We start from the raw sequence: 18,739 nt of genomic DNA on the forward strand, positions 1-18,739 counted from the left end.
GAAACCCTCAGTCCTGGGCAAACCAGTATGGTTTGAATCCCTAAATGTCCCTCACTTTTCAGCCTAAATTATGGAAAATGACCCACAAGTAATCACTAATTCTCCCTTAAACATTAGTTTGAACTGGAGTGGGACCCCTGCTGTGAGCATTTATCTGGGACTCCCACACTCTTCTTTTTCCTTGCCTGGCCAGCCCTTGCTCCTGCCTTCCTTCCTCTGTACTTTGGCTCCTAGTCCCTCCTCCAGCCATCCTGACACAGTGTCCCCTCAGCACCTGCCTCTGACCACTAAGCATGAGAAGAGGTTATGTGACTGCACTCATCAGGGACTCAGGTGCAGAAGAACCCTGAGCAACTAGGCTCCTATGGAGACGCCTGGGACTCCAGGATTAAGCATGGATCATAATGGAGAAGAGGTGAACCGTACAATTTTCCAGATGAGATGGGCCATCCTAAAATGAGTTGCCATGAAGCAAAAATATACACAGCCTTCAGCATGAGAGAAGTGAAAACAACAACAACAAAAGGCCCAGTGACTGGCGATATACAGACAGAGAGCTTTAGGGACACCGAGATAAAGTCTGGGGTGGGCAAAGAGGATAATTAACAAGAAAGAAAATTCAGGGCAAAGACCCCAAACGCATGGGCAGCAGAGAATCTGGGAAGCTCCTTTTTCTCCCTCCAGCAGAACAGTTCCACCATAGAAAGGGGCTACCGACCTCCTCTGTGGCAGGAAAGATGTTCACTTCTCTACTCAGCAAGGCCAGGGCTTTGTGTCCCAGGCCCTGGGAACCCGAGGGTTCTATATGGAAGGCCCTGTCCAGTGATGAGATCTGCCTCCAGAGCTTCTTGGCCATCAGCAGATAGGAGGGAGGGGTAAAAAGTGTGAAAGGGAAACACCAGAGTGAATGCACTGCTCATGGAGGGGTAACCAAGAAAAAGACCCAAATATGCCCCCACCACTGTCAAGGCTGGAAGCTGCCAAACTGGCTGAAAAGAGAGCACCAAGAACAGAGCTAACTCAATACTTTAGTTCCAGGGTGAATGATATACCAGGTCTTCTTCTCTCCCAGTGTGCCTGGTAGACCCCTCTGCCACCAACAGGACGGGGCCCACGGGTGTGGTCCAACAGGCCTTGCTGCTCCTGGGGGCTACAAATGGATGCTGTCATGGTGATGCTCCCCAGAGCATCCACTTGACCAGGACTTCTGGCTTATTTGCTGGTTGATGTGCCCTCACCCTGCAAATTTTTCCCAGCTTTAAAGCAACTTCTGTACTGTCCTGATGAGTTCTCAAATCACACCTTGCCTAAAACTGGAAACCCTTAGATGACAGTCACTATAGTGAGGGAGAGGGTTCATTACAAGGATGGAGGCTCTGCCGCAGGCTGTGGACAGGTGTGGGAGCCAGTCCAGTTTCTACTCCCCTGTTTATCCGGAAACCCACCATATGCTCGAAAATTGGGCGATCACCGATCATATCGGCAAAAACATCTGACAACACAATCTCAATCTGTCACTGAAAATAGAACACATCTGTTTTTTTACCGTCTATGAACTAAACCATAAACATGAAATCCTGACTCCTATGTTTGTATAAGAAAGGTATTTCTACAAAGTTGCCCATGGCAATGTTATTTTTAATTGGAAAAACACTGTAAACAACCTAAATGTACAAAAATAAGAGAATGGTTAAATAAACCACGAGAGGGATCTATGAAGTATAATTTTGTACTCTACTCTTCAGTAATATTTTAAAATATATTTTAGTCAGCTTGGAAAAGGTCTATGAAAGATGAAAACACAAAGACTCTGAACCGAGTAAACTATGATCCAAATTAATCAGAACTGTGTATTAATATATGAACAGGAAAAGGTCTGTCAGGGTCTTAGGAGTGTAGGTTAATTTTGTTTTATTCTTTATTCTTTTTAGTAATTGTCACATGTATTCGAATTAACAGGCGGTGATCCACGTCTTTCTGGTCCTGTCTATTCTTTTTTTAAAATGTTTATTTATTTTTGAGAGAGAGAGAGAGAGAGAGAGAGAGAGAGAGAGTGTCAGAGTGTGAGCAGGGAAGGGGCAGAGAGAGAGACACACACAGAATCCGAAGCAGGCTTCAGGCTCTGAGCTGTCAGCACAGAGGCCAACATGGGGCTTGAACTCACGAACTGTGAGATCATGACCTGAGACAAAGTCAGACGTTTAACTGACTGAGCCACCCAGGCACCCCTGGTACTGTTTATTCTTGATTCCAACTCTGTTAGGTCCGGGGCAGTTACCCAGATTGTGGATTCCAGAGAATCCACTGTTCTCTGCAAGGACTGCCAGACTGGCTTCTGGCTGAGGCCAAGCAAATGCTCAGAGACCAGGGTGGGACACCAGGGGGCACCCTGCCTCTGGCCCACAAGAATGACCCCCACACAAACCACCTAGAACACAATCACCATCTACTGTGAGGCTGATGTAGGTGGCTCCTTGGCTGCCAGGGTCAGCCCTCAGAGACCCTGTGGCAGGGAAGGGCACTGAAGATGGTGGGTAGTCCTGAGGTGGCTGGGTGAGGAATGAAGCTCAGAGGTGGTCATTCCATGGCGTCCCATGTGGCACTCAGTCCTGGGCCTCTTTCATGGTTTTTTGTTTTTTGGTTTTTTTTTTTGCCATTGCCATGAACTACCTACTTATTTATTTACATTTTTCTTTAAATTGGGGTTTAAAAAAACCCAAATGAATCTATTTTTAAAAATAAACCCCCAAAACTGAAAAGCCAGCAATACTTATCTCAAAAAAAAACAAACAAAAAAAAAACAAAAAGAAAAAGGAACTTAAATAAAACACGACAGAACGCTATTAACATTCTACCTCAACAGTGTGGCCTATGGAATGCTTTGAGAAAGAGCTTGTTCCTTCTTTGTCAGAGAGAGGGATTAACAAATGCTGGAGAGGTGCTGAGCCTCACCAACTGCCTTTCTCCTTGACATCATCAGAGAGATTGAAAAAGAACTTCAAAGGGAACAGCCCCGAACGGTAGGCCGCATTCCTTAACGCTATGTACGGGTACCATGTCAATCTTCGACTGCCAATGAGACATGTATCCCACACTGGACAATGGGCAGAGGGGAAAGAAGGTAGGACTTGGAGTCTGAGCATCTGGGATTGAGTGATAGGGCCGAGCCATCCTCAGCGAGGTAGCTCTGAATAGTTACTTAATGTTTTTTCAAGTTTCAATGTCCTCATTGGCAAGACAGAATCACGACAGCTGACCTTCTTGTTCCACAGAGTTGGTGTGAGGCTTGGATATAATTTTGTGTGTGCTGTGGCTGGCACATGTGTGTGTGTGTGTGTGTGTGTGTGTGTGTGTGTGCATCTCTAATAAAAGAGCATATGGTTTGTAGTAATCCAAACGTGTATCTTGCAACTAATGGATTACTCCACAGGGATAGAATGCAGGTGCAATGCAAGGAAATACATTCCCACCAAAGATTCACAGAGTTCTGCACAATTCACAAACTACTTTCCCTACATTATTTAACTGATTGTCCCGACACTGCCACATAACCAGTCTAGGAAACCTAGCTGGATGGGTGACTGCATTAAGCCTTTAAAACAAACTCCAAACTCACTTTTCTCCTCCCTTTAACATCATTATCATTGATTATAATTCCATCATTGTAATCAGCCTAAAATAAATAAAACGTTGTGGCTTATTGGTGACACTAAGAATTATACCTACTTTGATTACTCTCATTATTATCATTGCTAGGATTATCAGAACTGTGACATACTGGACCTCTACCGGCTGCCAGGGAGTGTGCTAGGCACAGGACATTAGTATTTTATTTAATCCACATTAACCCAGATGTAGATACTGTGTTTACCCTCATTTTAATTATGAGAGAACTGCCCCTCAGAGGAGTTCAGTAACTTACCTGAGACCACACAGCTAGGAAATGGCAGAACGTAAATATACAGCAATGTGTACCTGTCAAAGCCTCTGGCTGTTCACACTCCGTGTTCCCCTACCACCATAAGAGGCAGGGGCTGCACAAGCCCTCAGGGAGGATCCCTGCCATCAGGGACCTAGGGGGCCCAAAGCACAGAAAGGGCCCTGGGCAGGTCCAAAGATAAGGGGACAAATAGGTGGGCAAATGCTGAGCAGCACAAGGAGGGGCAAATGGAGCTAACCACAGAGAGGGGAGAATCTTCCGCTCCAACCAGCTGATCCAAACAGGCCAAATCGCATCCTGGGCAATTTTCCAGGCAGCCTTCAGAGAGTCACCCAGCCTGAGAAGCCAGCCAATTATGCCTGATCACTCTCTGCTGCTCTGTCCTTACTAAAGACAAGTCCAGACTGGCCCAATGTAGACAAATGAACAGTTCTATTATCTCTGAAAGGCGATCTAATTCCCTTCAAATTTAAAAGTCTCCACAGTTTCCTAACAGGCCTCAGTGGGGCTCATGTAGAAATTAATAAGTTCACGGTGTGCCCAGCTTGCTTTCATTATCGTTTTTTTGCCATGCAATGGACAGGATTTTCATTATTACTCAAGGATTTTTCTGGATCTGATTCTCTAAGAAGGTCATGTCCACCGGGCCCAGACACTGGGGTGAGAACTGAGTTAGGTCTAATGGATTTGACTGACGTCTGAGAGAGGATGATTCACTGACTGAGGGTTGATGACACCTCTAGTACTCAGTGGGCGCAGGGATCGAAAGGCAACATCACTGGGAAAAAGAACTCGGAGAAAGTGGTGAGAAGTCCTGGGCTCCAGTCCCAGCCCCATGGCTGGCCTGCCCTGAGATGCTTGGGATCTCTCTGAGTTGGGTTATCGTGCTATGAAATGGGCACAGAAGAGGATATGGAAAAAAACCCCTTAAATTTATTAAGCTTCTATTATACCTCGAATCACTGCAACATTCATCATAGATATTCTTTAAATTTAATCAAAACAACAACCTTGGAAAGCTTCTATTATTTTACAGATGAAGATGGTGAGGCTATTGTTACTGGTGATTGCACCACATCATCTAAATCACACCATTAGAAAAAGCCATAAAGGGGCCAGGGAATGAGACTACAGTGGTAAGAATAGGACTGCAGACTCATACGACTATTCTGGAAAGGAATTTAACATGTTTCCAGAACTTTAAAATGTTTGACCTATTAATTCCAATTCTGGAAATCCATCCAAATGATAGAATCAGAAATGCAGACAATTATAATAAAAAAGAATTATAACAGATTATTTGCTTATCACCTCATACCCGTCAGAATGTTTATCTTCAAAAAGATGAGAGATAAAATGTTGGCGAGGATGCAGAGAAAGGAAACCTTTGTGTACTGTTGGTGGGAATGTAAACTGGTACAGCCACTATGGAAAACAGTATGGAGGATCCTCAAAAAATTACAAACATAAATACCATATGATCCAGCAATCCTACTTCTGTATATACATCCAAAGGAAATAAAATCAGGATTTCAAAGAGATATCTGCATCCCTATGTTCATTGCAGTATAACTCACAATAGCCAAGATATGGAAAACAACCTAAGTGTCTGTCAACGGATAAACTGATAAATGTATAAAGAAGAAAATTGATAAGTGTATAAATAATACTCCGTTATTAGTATTATTCAGCCATGAGAGAAGAAATTCCTGCATTTGTGACAACATAGATGGACCCTGAGGACATTATGGTCAGTGAAATTAGCCAGACATAGAAGACAAATACTGCATGATCTCACTTATATATAGAATCTGTATGTGGAATCACTTGTATCACAAATATGATATCACTTATATGTAGATTCCCTTATATATGGAATCAGCTTTAAAAAGTCAAACTCAGAAACAGGGAGTAAATGGTAGTTACCAGGCACTGGGCATGGGGAAAATAAGGAGGTGTTGCCAAAGGGTAGAAAATTTCAGTTACAAGACAAATAAGTTTTGGGGATCTAATGTACAGCATGATGATTATAGTTAACAACATTGTTTTATAGCCTTGAAAATTGCTAAGAGAATAGATCTTACATGTTCTCACCACAAAAAGGAAATTGTAATTATTTGAGGTGATGGAGATGTTAGATAACACTATGGCAATAATCATTTTTCCAATATAGATGTTTATCAAATCAATGCATTGTACACCTTAAACTTAGACAATGTTGTATGTCAACTGTAACTCAATGAAGCTAGAAAAAAAAAAAAAAGAATGGTAAGCTACAGAATATTCATTGAGAAGGACATCACACAGCCATTTAATCAGTTGCAGAATTAATATTTAATGAAATGGTATATTTTCATTAGTTTAGTGGGAAAAATAAGTTGTTAGTAATTGTAATACGAGGAGAGATCACAATTTTTGGAGAAAAAAAGAATAGAAAAATGACTGGAAGGAAATACACTAAAATGTTAACAGAGGCTCTCTCTGGGGGTAAGAAAACATATTTTTCACACCTTTTTGTGTTTTACTATATTTTTCACATTTTCCACAATCAACACTTATTGTAATAATCAGGAAATATGCAGGAAAAGCTATTCTATGTCCCTGAATTTGCATTTATATGCAAAATGCAATGATGACTTCTAGTTAAGTGAGTGATATTTTATGTAGATTTTTCTAAATTTTTTTTTCAAGGAGGGAAATCACAAAAGAAATGAGACAGAGCAAAAATGTTATGGATGGAACCATCTCCCAGCAAGCTTATGGCTCACCTCACAGGCTAAATTGGAAATAAAGACCAGTGGGAAAGGGGTGGAAAACTGACAATGCACAAACAGTTGATAAGGGGGGACTAAAAGCTACAGTTGACTTCAAGAACTGATGGAGCTGGCAGATATGAATTTTTCAATTTTATGAGAATGATAGGGATCTGAAATAAATCTTCAGTATTTTCTTTTTAAGATAAATGTTTTAAAATAAACGTCTGCAGCATGGATGGATGGTGAGTGCCTGTGTCCTGTCTTAGAGCTGATCATAAATAACACTGAGAAAAATAGCTTTGACCATTCCAAAAAGCACCTTTATTTTTTACTCTGAAGAGCTTGGAAGATTATATTTTGATGCATTAAGCTAGATTTTTTTATGCAGCTGCAAATATCAAAGAGCAGAGAAATTTTCTTCAGATGGGAATAACTACTCAGGGCTTGGCTTAGAAGCAAATCTTAGTTTCAAGATGTGCCTGAAAACCAGTGGGCATATCAGATGGTCAGAATACAAATTCAAGTTTGACCGATTTATGGTTTATGAAACACTTTGGTGAATCTTCAGGGGAAGTTATTAATTGTCCTGCAGTCCCATAAACCAAGCAAGAGAAGTAATCTTTTGTAAATCCAAACTTCCAAATATCAGATTTGCTTAAACTGTGCCCCCCTCCCCATTTTAGTCTGTACCTTAAAGAGCTTATAACTTTATGGTAGAACAGTTTATTCAACAACTTCAGTTTCCTAGTTCACTATTACAGGAGAACAGGGCTTCATTGAGGGTAGACATAATAAAGAATCAGACACATCCCTCATCTTTTAAAATGTTAGACGCACTACACTAAAGTAACTTACTTTTACTTCCTGCTTCATGCGTCACTGGTTTTTTCTGTCATGTTTCAAAGAAGAGTCACACACTTGAAAGGAAAGGCGAATGAGAGGACCTGCTTGGTGGAAAGACCTATGCACACAGGCTGCAGAGAAGGCTGAGGGAAGCCAGGAGCACTTGCTCAGCCTAGAGAGGGAAGCCATGACTCAGCTTTGCATTTCCTATCTGGTTCATCAAGATAAACCAGAATCCTGCCTTCTTACACTAAATCTCCCAATTTTTAAATATTGTCTCCATTTTGTTAAGCACACAGTGCATTCCAAACCAAACATTTCCATAACCCAAACTAGTGCTTGTTTTAAAGTCTCATTTCTAGGAGGTTAAGAATTGCTGATTCACCCCGATATCATCTAATTATATCCAAGAAGGGGATGCTTTGGAATAGTCTCAGGCTGGCAAAGAAGGTCTGGGAAAGATAACTCCTCTTTTGTGGAAAAGACAGCATGGGATTCACACTTCCGAGTGGAATTTGGTTGAGCTGGAAACTTTGAGGATGGCTGGAAGATGTAAGGAAATATCCCCACTCTAAAACACCATGCAAGTCACAGTTAGGTGCCCTTGGTGGTAATCAGTCTAACATGAAATAAAGATAAAGCTTCTTCTGAGAGTCAAGAGTATCTCCCCGATGCTCCGTAAGAATACTTATGGGTTTATCTTCACATAACGCTGAATTTCCCCCATTGAACCCACCCCCTCACTCCTTACTTTACAATGTTCTGGAATGAAAAAGGGGCCTTCATAGAGCTTATCTCTTAGAAGTGTGAAAGAGCCATTTTTTTCTGCCCAAGTAGCTCATAATGTAGCAGACAAACTGTCAGAAAAAAATAGACTTCATCATGGTGAAAACCTCAGCCTGGCACCCATCTATCATAAAGCAATCTTCTAGAAATCTTGAAAACCTTCGTTAAATTTCCTGTCTTTCTCCTGACAGTGATAAAATGTTAACAATATTACTCATGATGCAGGCATCTTCAGAAATTTTTTGCCCATTCCCTCCTGCCCCTACCATCAGCCATCCCCTTCTCTTTGCCAGAGTCTGTGGAAATGTGAGACATAACCATATTCTTCACACACTGGTCCAGAGAGCTGGTCCTTACAGGAGGTTAGAGAAGGAAGTAGTCATTATCTTGATGATAATGAGAAGACTCTCTAGCCACAAGCTGCAGAGGGCAAAATGGGCAAAATGGTCTTTTGATTCCTCTGCCAAAAGCCACACCCACTGTGAATCTCAAGGGCACAGCCCTCTCCTATCGTTAGCAAATATTTCTTGGTCCTTTTTTTCTTTCCCTCTTCTCTTGCCAAGCTACCAAGCTGCAATTCTTCACCTGTCCATGATATATGGGTAGTGGGGACAATGGGTCACACACTTAATCTGTCGATAGGTCATCTTTCAAGAGGGAAAATTCCCCTATGGACCTTACTAGCCCGGCTTTTCCAACTCCAGAGGCCACTTCAGCAATATACCATCACTCAGAAGAAGAAATAAGGGTCTTGCACTGGAGGCAATACCAAAGGAAAAAACCATAAATCAGAAATCAGAACCACACCAGAAGTCAGAAGAGGCACAGAGCTTTGAAATCACAGACTGATCACGAAGAGATGCACAGAGGGTGACAAGAGCTACAGACAGCCTGAGTCTCAGCTCCATGGAGGCTTCCTGACATGTTTAAAAGAGGGCTAAGTGCAACCATAATAAGCCATCATCTCACCTGCAAAAGGAACTGGTGCATCTTTATCCAGGGCTACAAGTGGTGGGTCCAAAATCACTGTGTCGTTGTTCTCAGTTATGACTCCGTGATATGAGGTCTCGATCCATGGCTTGTGCTTGTTGACTAGAACACAATGGAAACAAAGATTGACTTTTAAGATCACCACTTGAAGAGCTCATCCATAATGATATTATTAATAGGGCACATTTGTCCAATCATATGCTCTCATCCAACAACCGCATGAGAGACAAAGAGCACGATGGTCCCATTTTACACCTAAGGAACCTTCAGAGACGCGAGGTTCAGAGAGAAGTTCAATGAGGCACACAGAAAGTTGGGCAGCAGATTTTTGGGCTCCAAGACCAGGGATCTTTCACTTGACCCAAAACCAACTATTTCTATTCCTGGATGCCCAGTGTAGATAGCTACTGTTTAAAAACTGACTGAAAGCTTTAATTCTCCAATGCTACCATCTATTAATAGATGTTTCAGGGTTAATATTATCAATCAGTGAACTAGCAGGTCATGGCTGTGTGCTGGAATTTCTGACCTCATCCTAATCTATCATTACAAATTGTTACTGCATTTTATATACATACATATCTGTATATGTACCAACATATGTGTAAAGATACAACAGACATTTGAATGCTTTCTTATCACTTAAAAACTGTGTCTATCTTAATGGTCTAAATTGCCTAAGTAGTTTAAGTTGCTCTTTAGTAATTTTACCAGGTGAATAACATATTATTTAATGGAAAATTAACACACGTCAAATACATGCTACTGGTTGAATTATGGCCCTGAAAAAAAAAGAGGTTAGAGTCCTAACCTCCAGTACCTTGGAAAGTGACCTTATGTGGAGAGAGGGTCTTTATAGGGGTAATCAAGTTAAAGTGAGGTCATTTGGGCAGGACTTAATCCAAAATGAATGGTGCCTTATAAAAAGGGGAAATTTGGACACAGAGACAGACATGCATACATGTGAGTGCAATGTGTTCTGTTGCCACCAGCCAAGAAACTACCAGAAGCCAGAAGAGACACTTGGGACAGATCTATCCCTTGTACTTTCAGAGCAAGCCTGGTCCTGCCAACAACTTGATTTCAGACTTCTGGCCTCCAGAACTGTGAGACAGTAAATTTCTGTTGTTCTAAGCCATAAAGTTAGTAGCACTTTCTTAAGGCAGGCCTAGCAAAGGAATACAAGATACTTATGGTTAACAGCCATACATAAAGGGCCGAGAATTTGAATAAGACTTGAGCTAGGGTTGGTGTAATATTCCTGTGTGAATACCCCAAGTCTGTCAATTCCATCTCCTTTTTTGGTTCTGGCCCTGCCATCACCTCTCTGCATGCCTGTAGTGGCCTTCTGACTGATCTTCCAGTAAGAAGTCCTATCCCACTCCAATTCATCCTCTACTATGGCATTAAGAATAATATCCTGAAACATTAATCTGATTCCTCAACTGTGATCTTCTTGGTTTGTCCTTTATTCCCCTACATACACTCACACAAGTCTGAGGGCAGGGTAGGTGCTTAAGAAGCAAAATAACAGGTTAGAGGGAACCCTAGAATAATCAAAGTTGTCCTGATGCCAATCCTCACACCCTGCTTCACAGTTTGAATGATGCTGTCACATGCGTAACGCTCCCCACAGGGACCTAAGAGGTAGGTGTGATCATTATGAAAATGATGAAGAACTTCTTTCACAAGGTGTGACTTTCCCAAGATGGCCACAGGCTTGAAAACTAACAATTGGGAAGACCAACAATTCTCTCATATGTGGTGAGATCCAAAAACACATACATGTGTACATAAACATATTCATATTATAATACAAAGTCAGGCACATTATAATATATAACACACATTAAAATATATGTATACATATCATAGTGTATGATTTTCAGTAGTTACCGCAAAGCAAGAGCTTATAAAATTGAAAACAGCTCTGTTGCAGTGGCTCCTGTCCGCTTTCCACCCCATCATGCTTCAAAAGGTCAGCTAAGAGATGCTCTAGGATAGCTGGTAGACTCAACCTGGCCACCATTTTGCTCCTTCTCACTCATTTCACAGCAATCATGAACTAACCAAGAGGCAGTTTAGTGGAGCAGCGACATATGCCTGTTCTTCTCAGGTCTTGGCTCCTGAGAGCTATTTCTGTGGATTGGATCATGCCCAGGTCAGAGAGCGGCTCTGCCCACTGTGGGTCTGAATGGGACAGCAGGCTCCTCCATGCTTACATGCTGGCATTCGAACCAGTTCTTCATTATGGACCCTGGAAGAATTACGGCCCCCCAGGGTTGTCCCTGCGCGCCTTTGCTCTTTTATTAGCCATCAACACAAACGCAATGTAAATAATTTGCAGCTGTTGGGAGAAACAATTAATCTTTTTTCCCCTTTAATTAAACCTAGGGGCTATTCATGAGAAATGTGGATAGAGGATATGCCATAAGCTCATCCAGTGTTTCAGATTCACTGTGCCACTTGACTCGATGGCAGACAATGGAATCTAGAGCCAGTTGCTAGATTGCTGGGTTTCAGGCCTGGCTTAGCCACCTCGGGGCCACTTCTGTGTGAGTCAGTTGGCCACTCAGAGTGTCAACTCCCTGAACTGTAAAATGGGGAAAACGACTCCACTCACAGGGTTGTCATGTTATTCAGACGCCCTGGGCTGGACACACAGCCCCTGACCTTTGATTACTCAGACTTACCACCCTCATCTCACAGAGCCCCTGACCTTTCATTAGTCAGACTGACCACTACTCTCTGAGCAGTGACAGTGTCAGCAGGGAGGGGATTTATAGACCTTATAGTTGAGGTTTCCCATCATGAGTGGGGATGGGTTTATTTCCTTTTATCCATAGGCCTGCCGTCCTTTTCTCCTCTCATCACTAGTTGTGTACCTATCACATATTAGGCATTTTACATACATTCATTAATCCTCATCACAACCCCATAATATAAGACTTTATAGCTCATTTTGCAGGTGAGGAACTGAAGCTCAGAGGGGCTTAAATGTTCCCTTTTTGAAAAATAAGAGTGTTAACATCCCTACAATTTCCACATTTTTCTTCCACCTTCTAACTTCCTTCAAATCTTTCTTGACTTTCTCGTTGTCAAGGTTGACAAACATTTGCATTTTCATGTGTAAGCTAAATTAAATCTTCTTTGCTTTGTCTATAGATCACATCCTCAGGGCTGCACACCAATAACTTAAATTTGCATGATTTTGACTATGAGGCTTTTGTTCACGGCTGAGCTGAGTGTTATGCAAGGATTGCTTTCCCTTCTTAATGGTTTAACTGTCATTCCACGGATGACGTTCCTTGTACCCAGACTGACTGGACTCTTGATAGTTTCATGCCATCAGATAACCAAATCATACTCTATTTTAACTTGCATCATATTTGAAACCATCCTCCTTTGTATATTCTTTGTTTTATGAACATAAAGGTTATCTTTTTTCATGCTATTGAATTATGAAACACAGGACCTTTTCCCCACATCCCAACCATATTACAGCTTTTTAATCATTCTATCTAATACTCATCATCCCTCATTTGCAAAATGGAGATACTTACTTCATAAGAATGTTGTAAAAATTGTATGAGATCATTTAGGCAAATCTAGTATCTCTGACATGAATAGGCGTTCAAATATTAAGTTCCCCTAAGCCCATCTCACACTTCTAAGGGGCTAAAGTGTAGCTTTGCACTCACAGAGATATTTAGCCCAACTCCATTCATTCAACAAATATTTATGGGTCACCTAAAAATATGCAAGAACAGCTTAAGCACGGGGTGGGGGAGGTAAATTGGGGAAGAGTCCCTGAATAAAACACTTGACAAAATTCAGCATCCATTTATAATCAGAACAATCAGTAAATAGGGAATAGAAGGGAACTTCCTCAATCTGATAAAGAACTTTTGTAGAAAACCAAAGCTAACATCGTGCTTTATGGTTAAAGAGTAAATGCTCCCCTCCCAAGAGCAGAAAGAATACACAAGGATGTCCACTCTTACCTTGTACTGTACTATGCACATTGTACTGGAGGTTCTAACCCATTCAATAAGACAAGGAGAAAAATGAGATTGGAAATTAAAAAGTAAAATTGTCTTTACTTGCAGAGAACATGATCCTCAATGAAGCAAATTCTATGGAATCTATGAAAATGTTACTAGAACTAATAAGTGAGTTTAGGAAAATCACTGTATAATAAGTAAATACATAAAAAAGCAATTATATTTTTATGTACTAGCAGTAAACTATTGAAAATTTAAATAAAAGAGTTCCCATTTCTCCACATCCTCTCCAGCATCTATAGTGTCCTGATTTGTTCATTTTAGCCACTCTGACTGGCGTGAGGTGGTATCTCAGTGTGGTTTTGATTTGTACTTCCCTGATGTTTATAGCAGCACTTTCAACAATAGCCAAATTATGGAAAGAGCCTAAATGCCCATCAACTGATGAATGGATAAAGAAATTGTGGTTTATATACACAATGGACTACTACTTGGCAATGAGAAAGAATGAAATATTCTCTTTGGAGCAACGTGGATGGAACTGGAGAGTGTTATACTATGTGAAATAAGTCACACAGAGAAAGACAGATACCGTATGTTTTCACTCTTATGTGGATCCTGAGAAACTTAACAGAAGACCATGGGGGAGGGGAAGGAAAAAAAAAAGAGAGGGAGAGAGCCAAACCATAAGAGACTCTTAAAAACTGAGAATAAAGTGAGGGTTGATGGGAGGTGGGAGGGGGGGGAGGGTGAGTGATGGGCATTGAGGAGGGCACTTGTTGGAATGAGCACTGGGTGTAGTATGGAAACCAATTTGACAATAAATTCCATATAAAATAAAATAAAGAAAATTTAAATAAAAAATACTAATATGATAACATCAACAACCAACAGATACTTAGGAATAACTTTCAAAAAATACATGTAGGATCTGCACACACAAGATGCCTAGATATTGCTTAAAGAATTTAAAGAACACCCAGGGGTGCCTGGGTGGCTCAGTCGGTTGAGCGTCCGACTTTGACTCAGGTCATGATCTCATGGTCCATGAGTTCAAGCCCCTCATCAGGCTCTGTGCTGACAGTTCAGAGCCTGGAGCTTGCTTTGCATTCTGTGTCTCCCTCTCTCTCTGCCCCTCTCCAGTTTGCGCTCTGTCTCTATCAAAAAATGAATAAATGTTAAAAAAAAAGAATTTAAAGAACACCTGGAGCAGTCTTAATGGAGACAGTGTTCATGGTTCAGTAGACTCAATATAATTAAACATAAATTTTACCCTAATTGATCAATGCACCCCAAATCAAAATAATAGGATTTTTAAGGGATAAGCTAATTCTAAAATTTATATGAAAATTTAAATAACTGATATAGCCAAAACAATTTTGAAAAAGAAGGGCAAAGTTGGAGGACTCACACTACTCGATTTTAAAACTTATTATAAAGTTTCTCTAATCAAGTAGTATGGTATTAACATAAGATAGACCTACAGATCAACATAAAAAAAAATTAAGAGTGCAGAAATAGACATACATGTGGTCAATTAATTTCTGACAAATTTTCTTTCCAAGAAAATTCAATGAAGAATGGTCTTTCGTTTACGATTCTGGAAAAATTGGATATCCATATTAAAAAAAAAGAAGAACTTCAATTCTACTGTACATGATACACAGAAATTATCTCTAAATGGATCATGGTCCTAAATGTAGGACTTAAAATTATGAAACTTTTAAAAGAGAGCATAAAAGAAAAGCTCAGTGTCCTTGGGTTAGGCAAAGATTTATTACAAGGGACAAAAAGAGCACTGAATAAAAATAAAACTGATACATCAAACTTTACAAAAATTATACATTTATATTCTTTACTCTTCAGAAAATATTTTTTTGAAGCCATAGACTGTGAGGTAATATTTGAGAGACATATCTCACAAAGGACTTGTATCCACAAGCATATAAAGAACTCTTATAACTCAATAATGTGAAAAATAATCTGTAAAAAAAAAAAAGGCAAAAATTTGAACACACCTGTCACCTGAGGAGATAAGAACATGAAAGGATGCTCAACATTAGTAGTTATCAAGGATGTGTAAGTTAAAGCCACAATTGGATGTCACCATACCACCACCTGAATGTTTAAAATAAGAGTGACAATACCAAGTTCTAATGAAGATGTGAAACAGTTGAAACTCTCATACACTGCTGGTATGAACGTAAAATAATACAGTTACTTGGGAAAATAGTTTAGCAATTTCTTATAAAATGACTCAGCAATTCCATTCCTAGGATCTACCCAAGAGAAATGAAAACATAAATTATCCAAAAAGACTTATATGCAAATGTTCAGAGAAACTGTATTCAGAATAGTGCCAAACTGGAAAATAAAATGGCCATCAACTAGTGAATGGATAAACAAATTGCAGTGTTTCTATATAATAGACTCAGCACTAAAAAGAAATCAACTACTGATCCATACAAGAAAATGACTGAATATCCAAAGCACTTCTCTGGTGAAATGAAGTGAAAGAAGCCAGACACAAAAGACTACATGCTATTTGATGCCATTCATATGACAGTCTAGAAAATGCCAAAATATAAGGACAGATTATGGGTCAGCAGTTGCCAGGGTCTGGGGATGGGGTAGGGTTTGCTTCTACAGGGGACACAAGGGAAGTTCTAAATGATGGTACTGTTCTGTATCTTGATTGTTGTGGTGGTTATATTTCTGCATGCCTTTGGCAAAATTTAGCAATCTGCACATTTTAAAAGGTTGGATTTTATTATATGTATATTATACATGTAATTTATAATGTGGTGTTAAATATGTGGTAAGAACAAACTTCTTACCATCAAGGGACCCTCAGACTGGAGAGAGACCTATGATAACCAGTATGGTAAGAGATAGAGAAGCAAAGGAAAAGCAGAGTGCTATAGAAAAAGAGAGGAGAAGCACTAATCCAGCCATGGTAATCCAGAATTACTTCCTAAAGACAGTAGAATCAAAGTCATAGGTAGTACGAATTAAGCAGGGATAAAGGATGTGGGAGTCACAGGCAGAGAAACCTGCCTGGGCAAAGACCAATGGTAAAAGCACCTGGTGCACCATAGGGGAACTGTAAATAGTTAGGTTTAGCTGAGAACAAAGTCTGAGGGGCAAGTCCAGCCAAGAGTCTGGACTGACAGATAGTATCTACATCACTCGGGGTTTATTGGCATGTACAGATTCTTCCAGAAGCCACTTCCAAATGCTGCATTCATGGGATACCAGAGAACCATCTTCTTTCCAGAAAGAAGCAATAGCTATTGATGCTTGTGCCTTGGCTGTTGTTCTTTACGCAATCTGTTCCCTCCCCTGACAACAGTTCTGCTTTTTTGTTCCAATAGACTGAGGCCAGTCAGCTCACACTTTACTCCCTTTGGATGTAACTTCAGAGGAACTGACTTTTTATCAGTTCTTCATAAGATAACATCCCTGTTTGCAACACGACTCTTTCTGAGGCTGAACTCTGTCATATCATGCCCCCTTAGGACTGCTTCTTGCCTCTGTCTTGCCTCTTTCCCATGCTGTTTCAGCATCTGGAAAAATGCCTGTGTCTTTGCACTCATACAGAGGAAACACCAGTGTGATATTTCTGCTCCATTTACAGAGAAATTAGGTCTTGCCACCCAATGCGTCTTTAACTAGAGTGCAGATGCATTCTCAGGAGCACTCCTTGCCTCCCTCTCCTTGCTTCCACCTCTGAAAAAGTGCATTAACACTCAATCCAAGCAGCAGGACCAAGCAGCTGTTGATTTATCCTTTGAATCTTTCTATTCTCATCCTAAAGTTGACCCTCAGAACCCCAATGCTTCCCTCTGTTAGTAAAATAAAAACACTATACTGATTACAAAGTGCTCTAGAGAAGTTAACTTATATCCCAGGTCATTCTTGTAGTCAGGCTGGTCTTTTGCCTGTGATGTGCAACTTCCCCTTTCTGACTAGGTGCCCTGGTAGAGGTGTTTAGAAAGAGTGGATATCCATCCCAATGGGAAATCAATGAGTGGGGTAGGCTGGGCCAACTGGTTGGACCTTTCAACTTTTATTTAGGAGGCAGGCTCAGAACCTATAATTTATTTGGTGTTAGACACTTGAGATAAAAGTTCATGTGGAGTTGGGGCTTGTATTCATGTAATGATCACTCAAAGTTTAGGGGGAGCTGAGAAGCCATTAAAATGAGAGAAAGCTACCAGGAGACAGGATTTGGGAGCCAAGAAGCAGAGAGAAGAGAAGCACCCTAAGCAGCTGTAGGAAGTACAGAGTTTGGCCGCCCACTCTGGTTTTCCAGTAGATGTCCTGTTCAGCCTGCTGTGGAGTGGTTGAGGTTGCCAACTGGACTCATTGGCTTGCTGTGGGGGGTCTGAAGTTGTCAAATGAAACCTTTCAATTTTTCTGCCAAGGCACCAATTTTTTTTTTTTTTTTTTGTATTTGTAATAGTTTGAGCCAGGTATCTATTGTTATGATAAAATGATTCCTAATTATAATAATTGTAATAGCATTTTAAAAAGTGTTTTTATTCCTAATTCCAAAGTGTAGATAGGTCAGGGCCCCTGTCCAGGTGAGAGGTCAGCCTGCCTACAGGCAAATCAGACCCTTCACTTGCTTGCTTATGATCCATCAGTAGTAATCCTGCCTTCAACTAGCAGATCAGAGGAAGCTCCCCAAAGGTACCAGCTCCCTGATTACCCACATCTTTACCCTCATTGTGCCATCTACTCCTCGCCTCTTTCTTTCTCCTGACTCCTGCTTGTGCATCCTTCCAGATTCACCTCCAGCCCCACCTCCTCCAATTGTCCTCCTCTGCACCCACGTCACCCTGTACCAACTGATCTCATGCTACAAGTCCACTGCATTGCCATTAGCTGTTTCCCTACCCCTCTTTACTTGCCCTCTTCAGGGAAGAGTCATGATGATATCCACAGGCCCTAACACAGTGCCCAGCACATTGGTAAATGAGGTGAGCACACCTCTGCCTTGCTGGCACCTCCAATGCCTGAAGCAATTAGCAGCACTGTGCTTCCAATGAGCAGGTATTTCTACATCACCCAAATAGAAAGAGGGTGTGCCTCCCAAATCATAAGGTGACATTTGCCATCACTTAATTAGAGGCAATGAATCTTTCTTGCTAGAGGTACCAATTAGAGAGTTTTAAATACAAATCCCATGTGTGTGACTCATACATGCAAATATTCACAGAAGATGAGAGTTAAATTTCACTGCTTTAATTGGGTTTAAAAAGCATTTGAAAAGAAGATGACTGAGTTGTTAATCTGTAACTGCTTGATAGGTGCTTTCAGTGGGGGTAGCATGTTGCTTTCCTTCCCTCCCTATCTCCTTTCCTTATATCCATGGATCAATCCACTTACATACCATTCCTATTTTTTCTTCCTTC

General features: G+C 40.8%; 1 protein-coding gene across 1 annotated transcript in view; it reads right to left on the reverse strand.

Annotated features, from left to right (window-relative positions):
• Positions 1–18,739, reverse strand: part of CLSTN2 (calsyntenin 2) — a 603,018-nt gene that overhangs the window by 370,628 nt on the left and 213,651 nt on the right. Inside the window, exon 2 of the mRNA XM_027061727.2 lies at positions 9,295–9,417. Coding sequence (XP_026917528.1) covers positions 9,295–9,417 — 123 coding nt within the window. The remainder of the gene's footprint in view (positions 1–9,294; positions 9,418–18,739) is intronic.

Source organism: Acinonyx jubatus, chromosome C2 (genome assembly GCF_027475565.1).
Source record: "Acinonyx jubatus isolate Ajub_Pintada_27869175 chromosome C2, VMU_Ajub_asm_v1.0, whole genome shotgun sequence".
NCBI lineage: Eukaryota > Metazoa > Chordata > Mammalia > Carnivora > Felidae > Acinonyx > Acinonyx jubatus.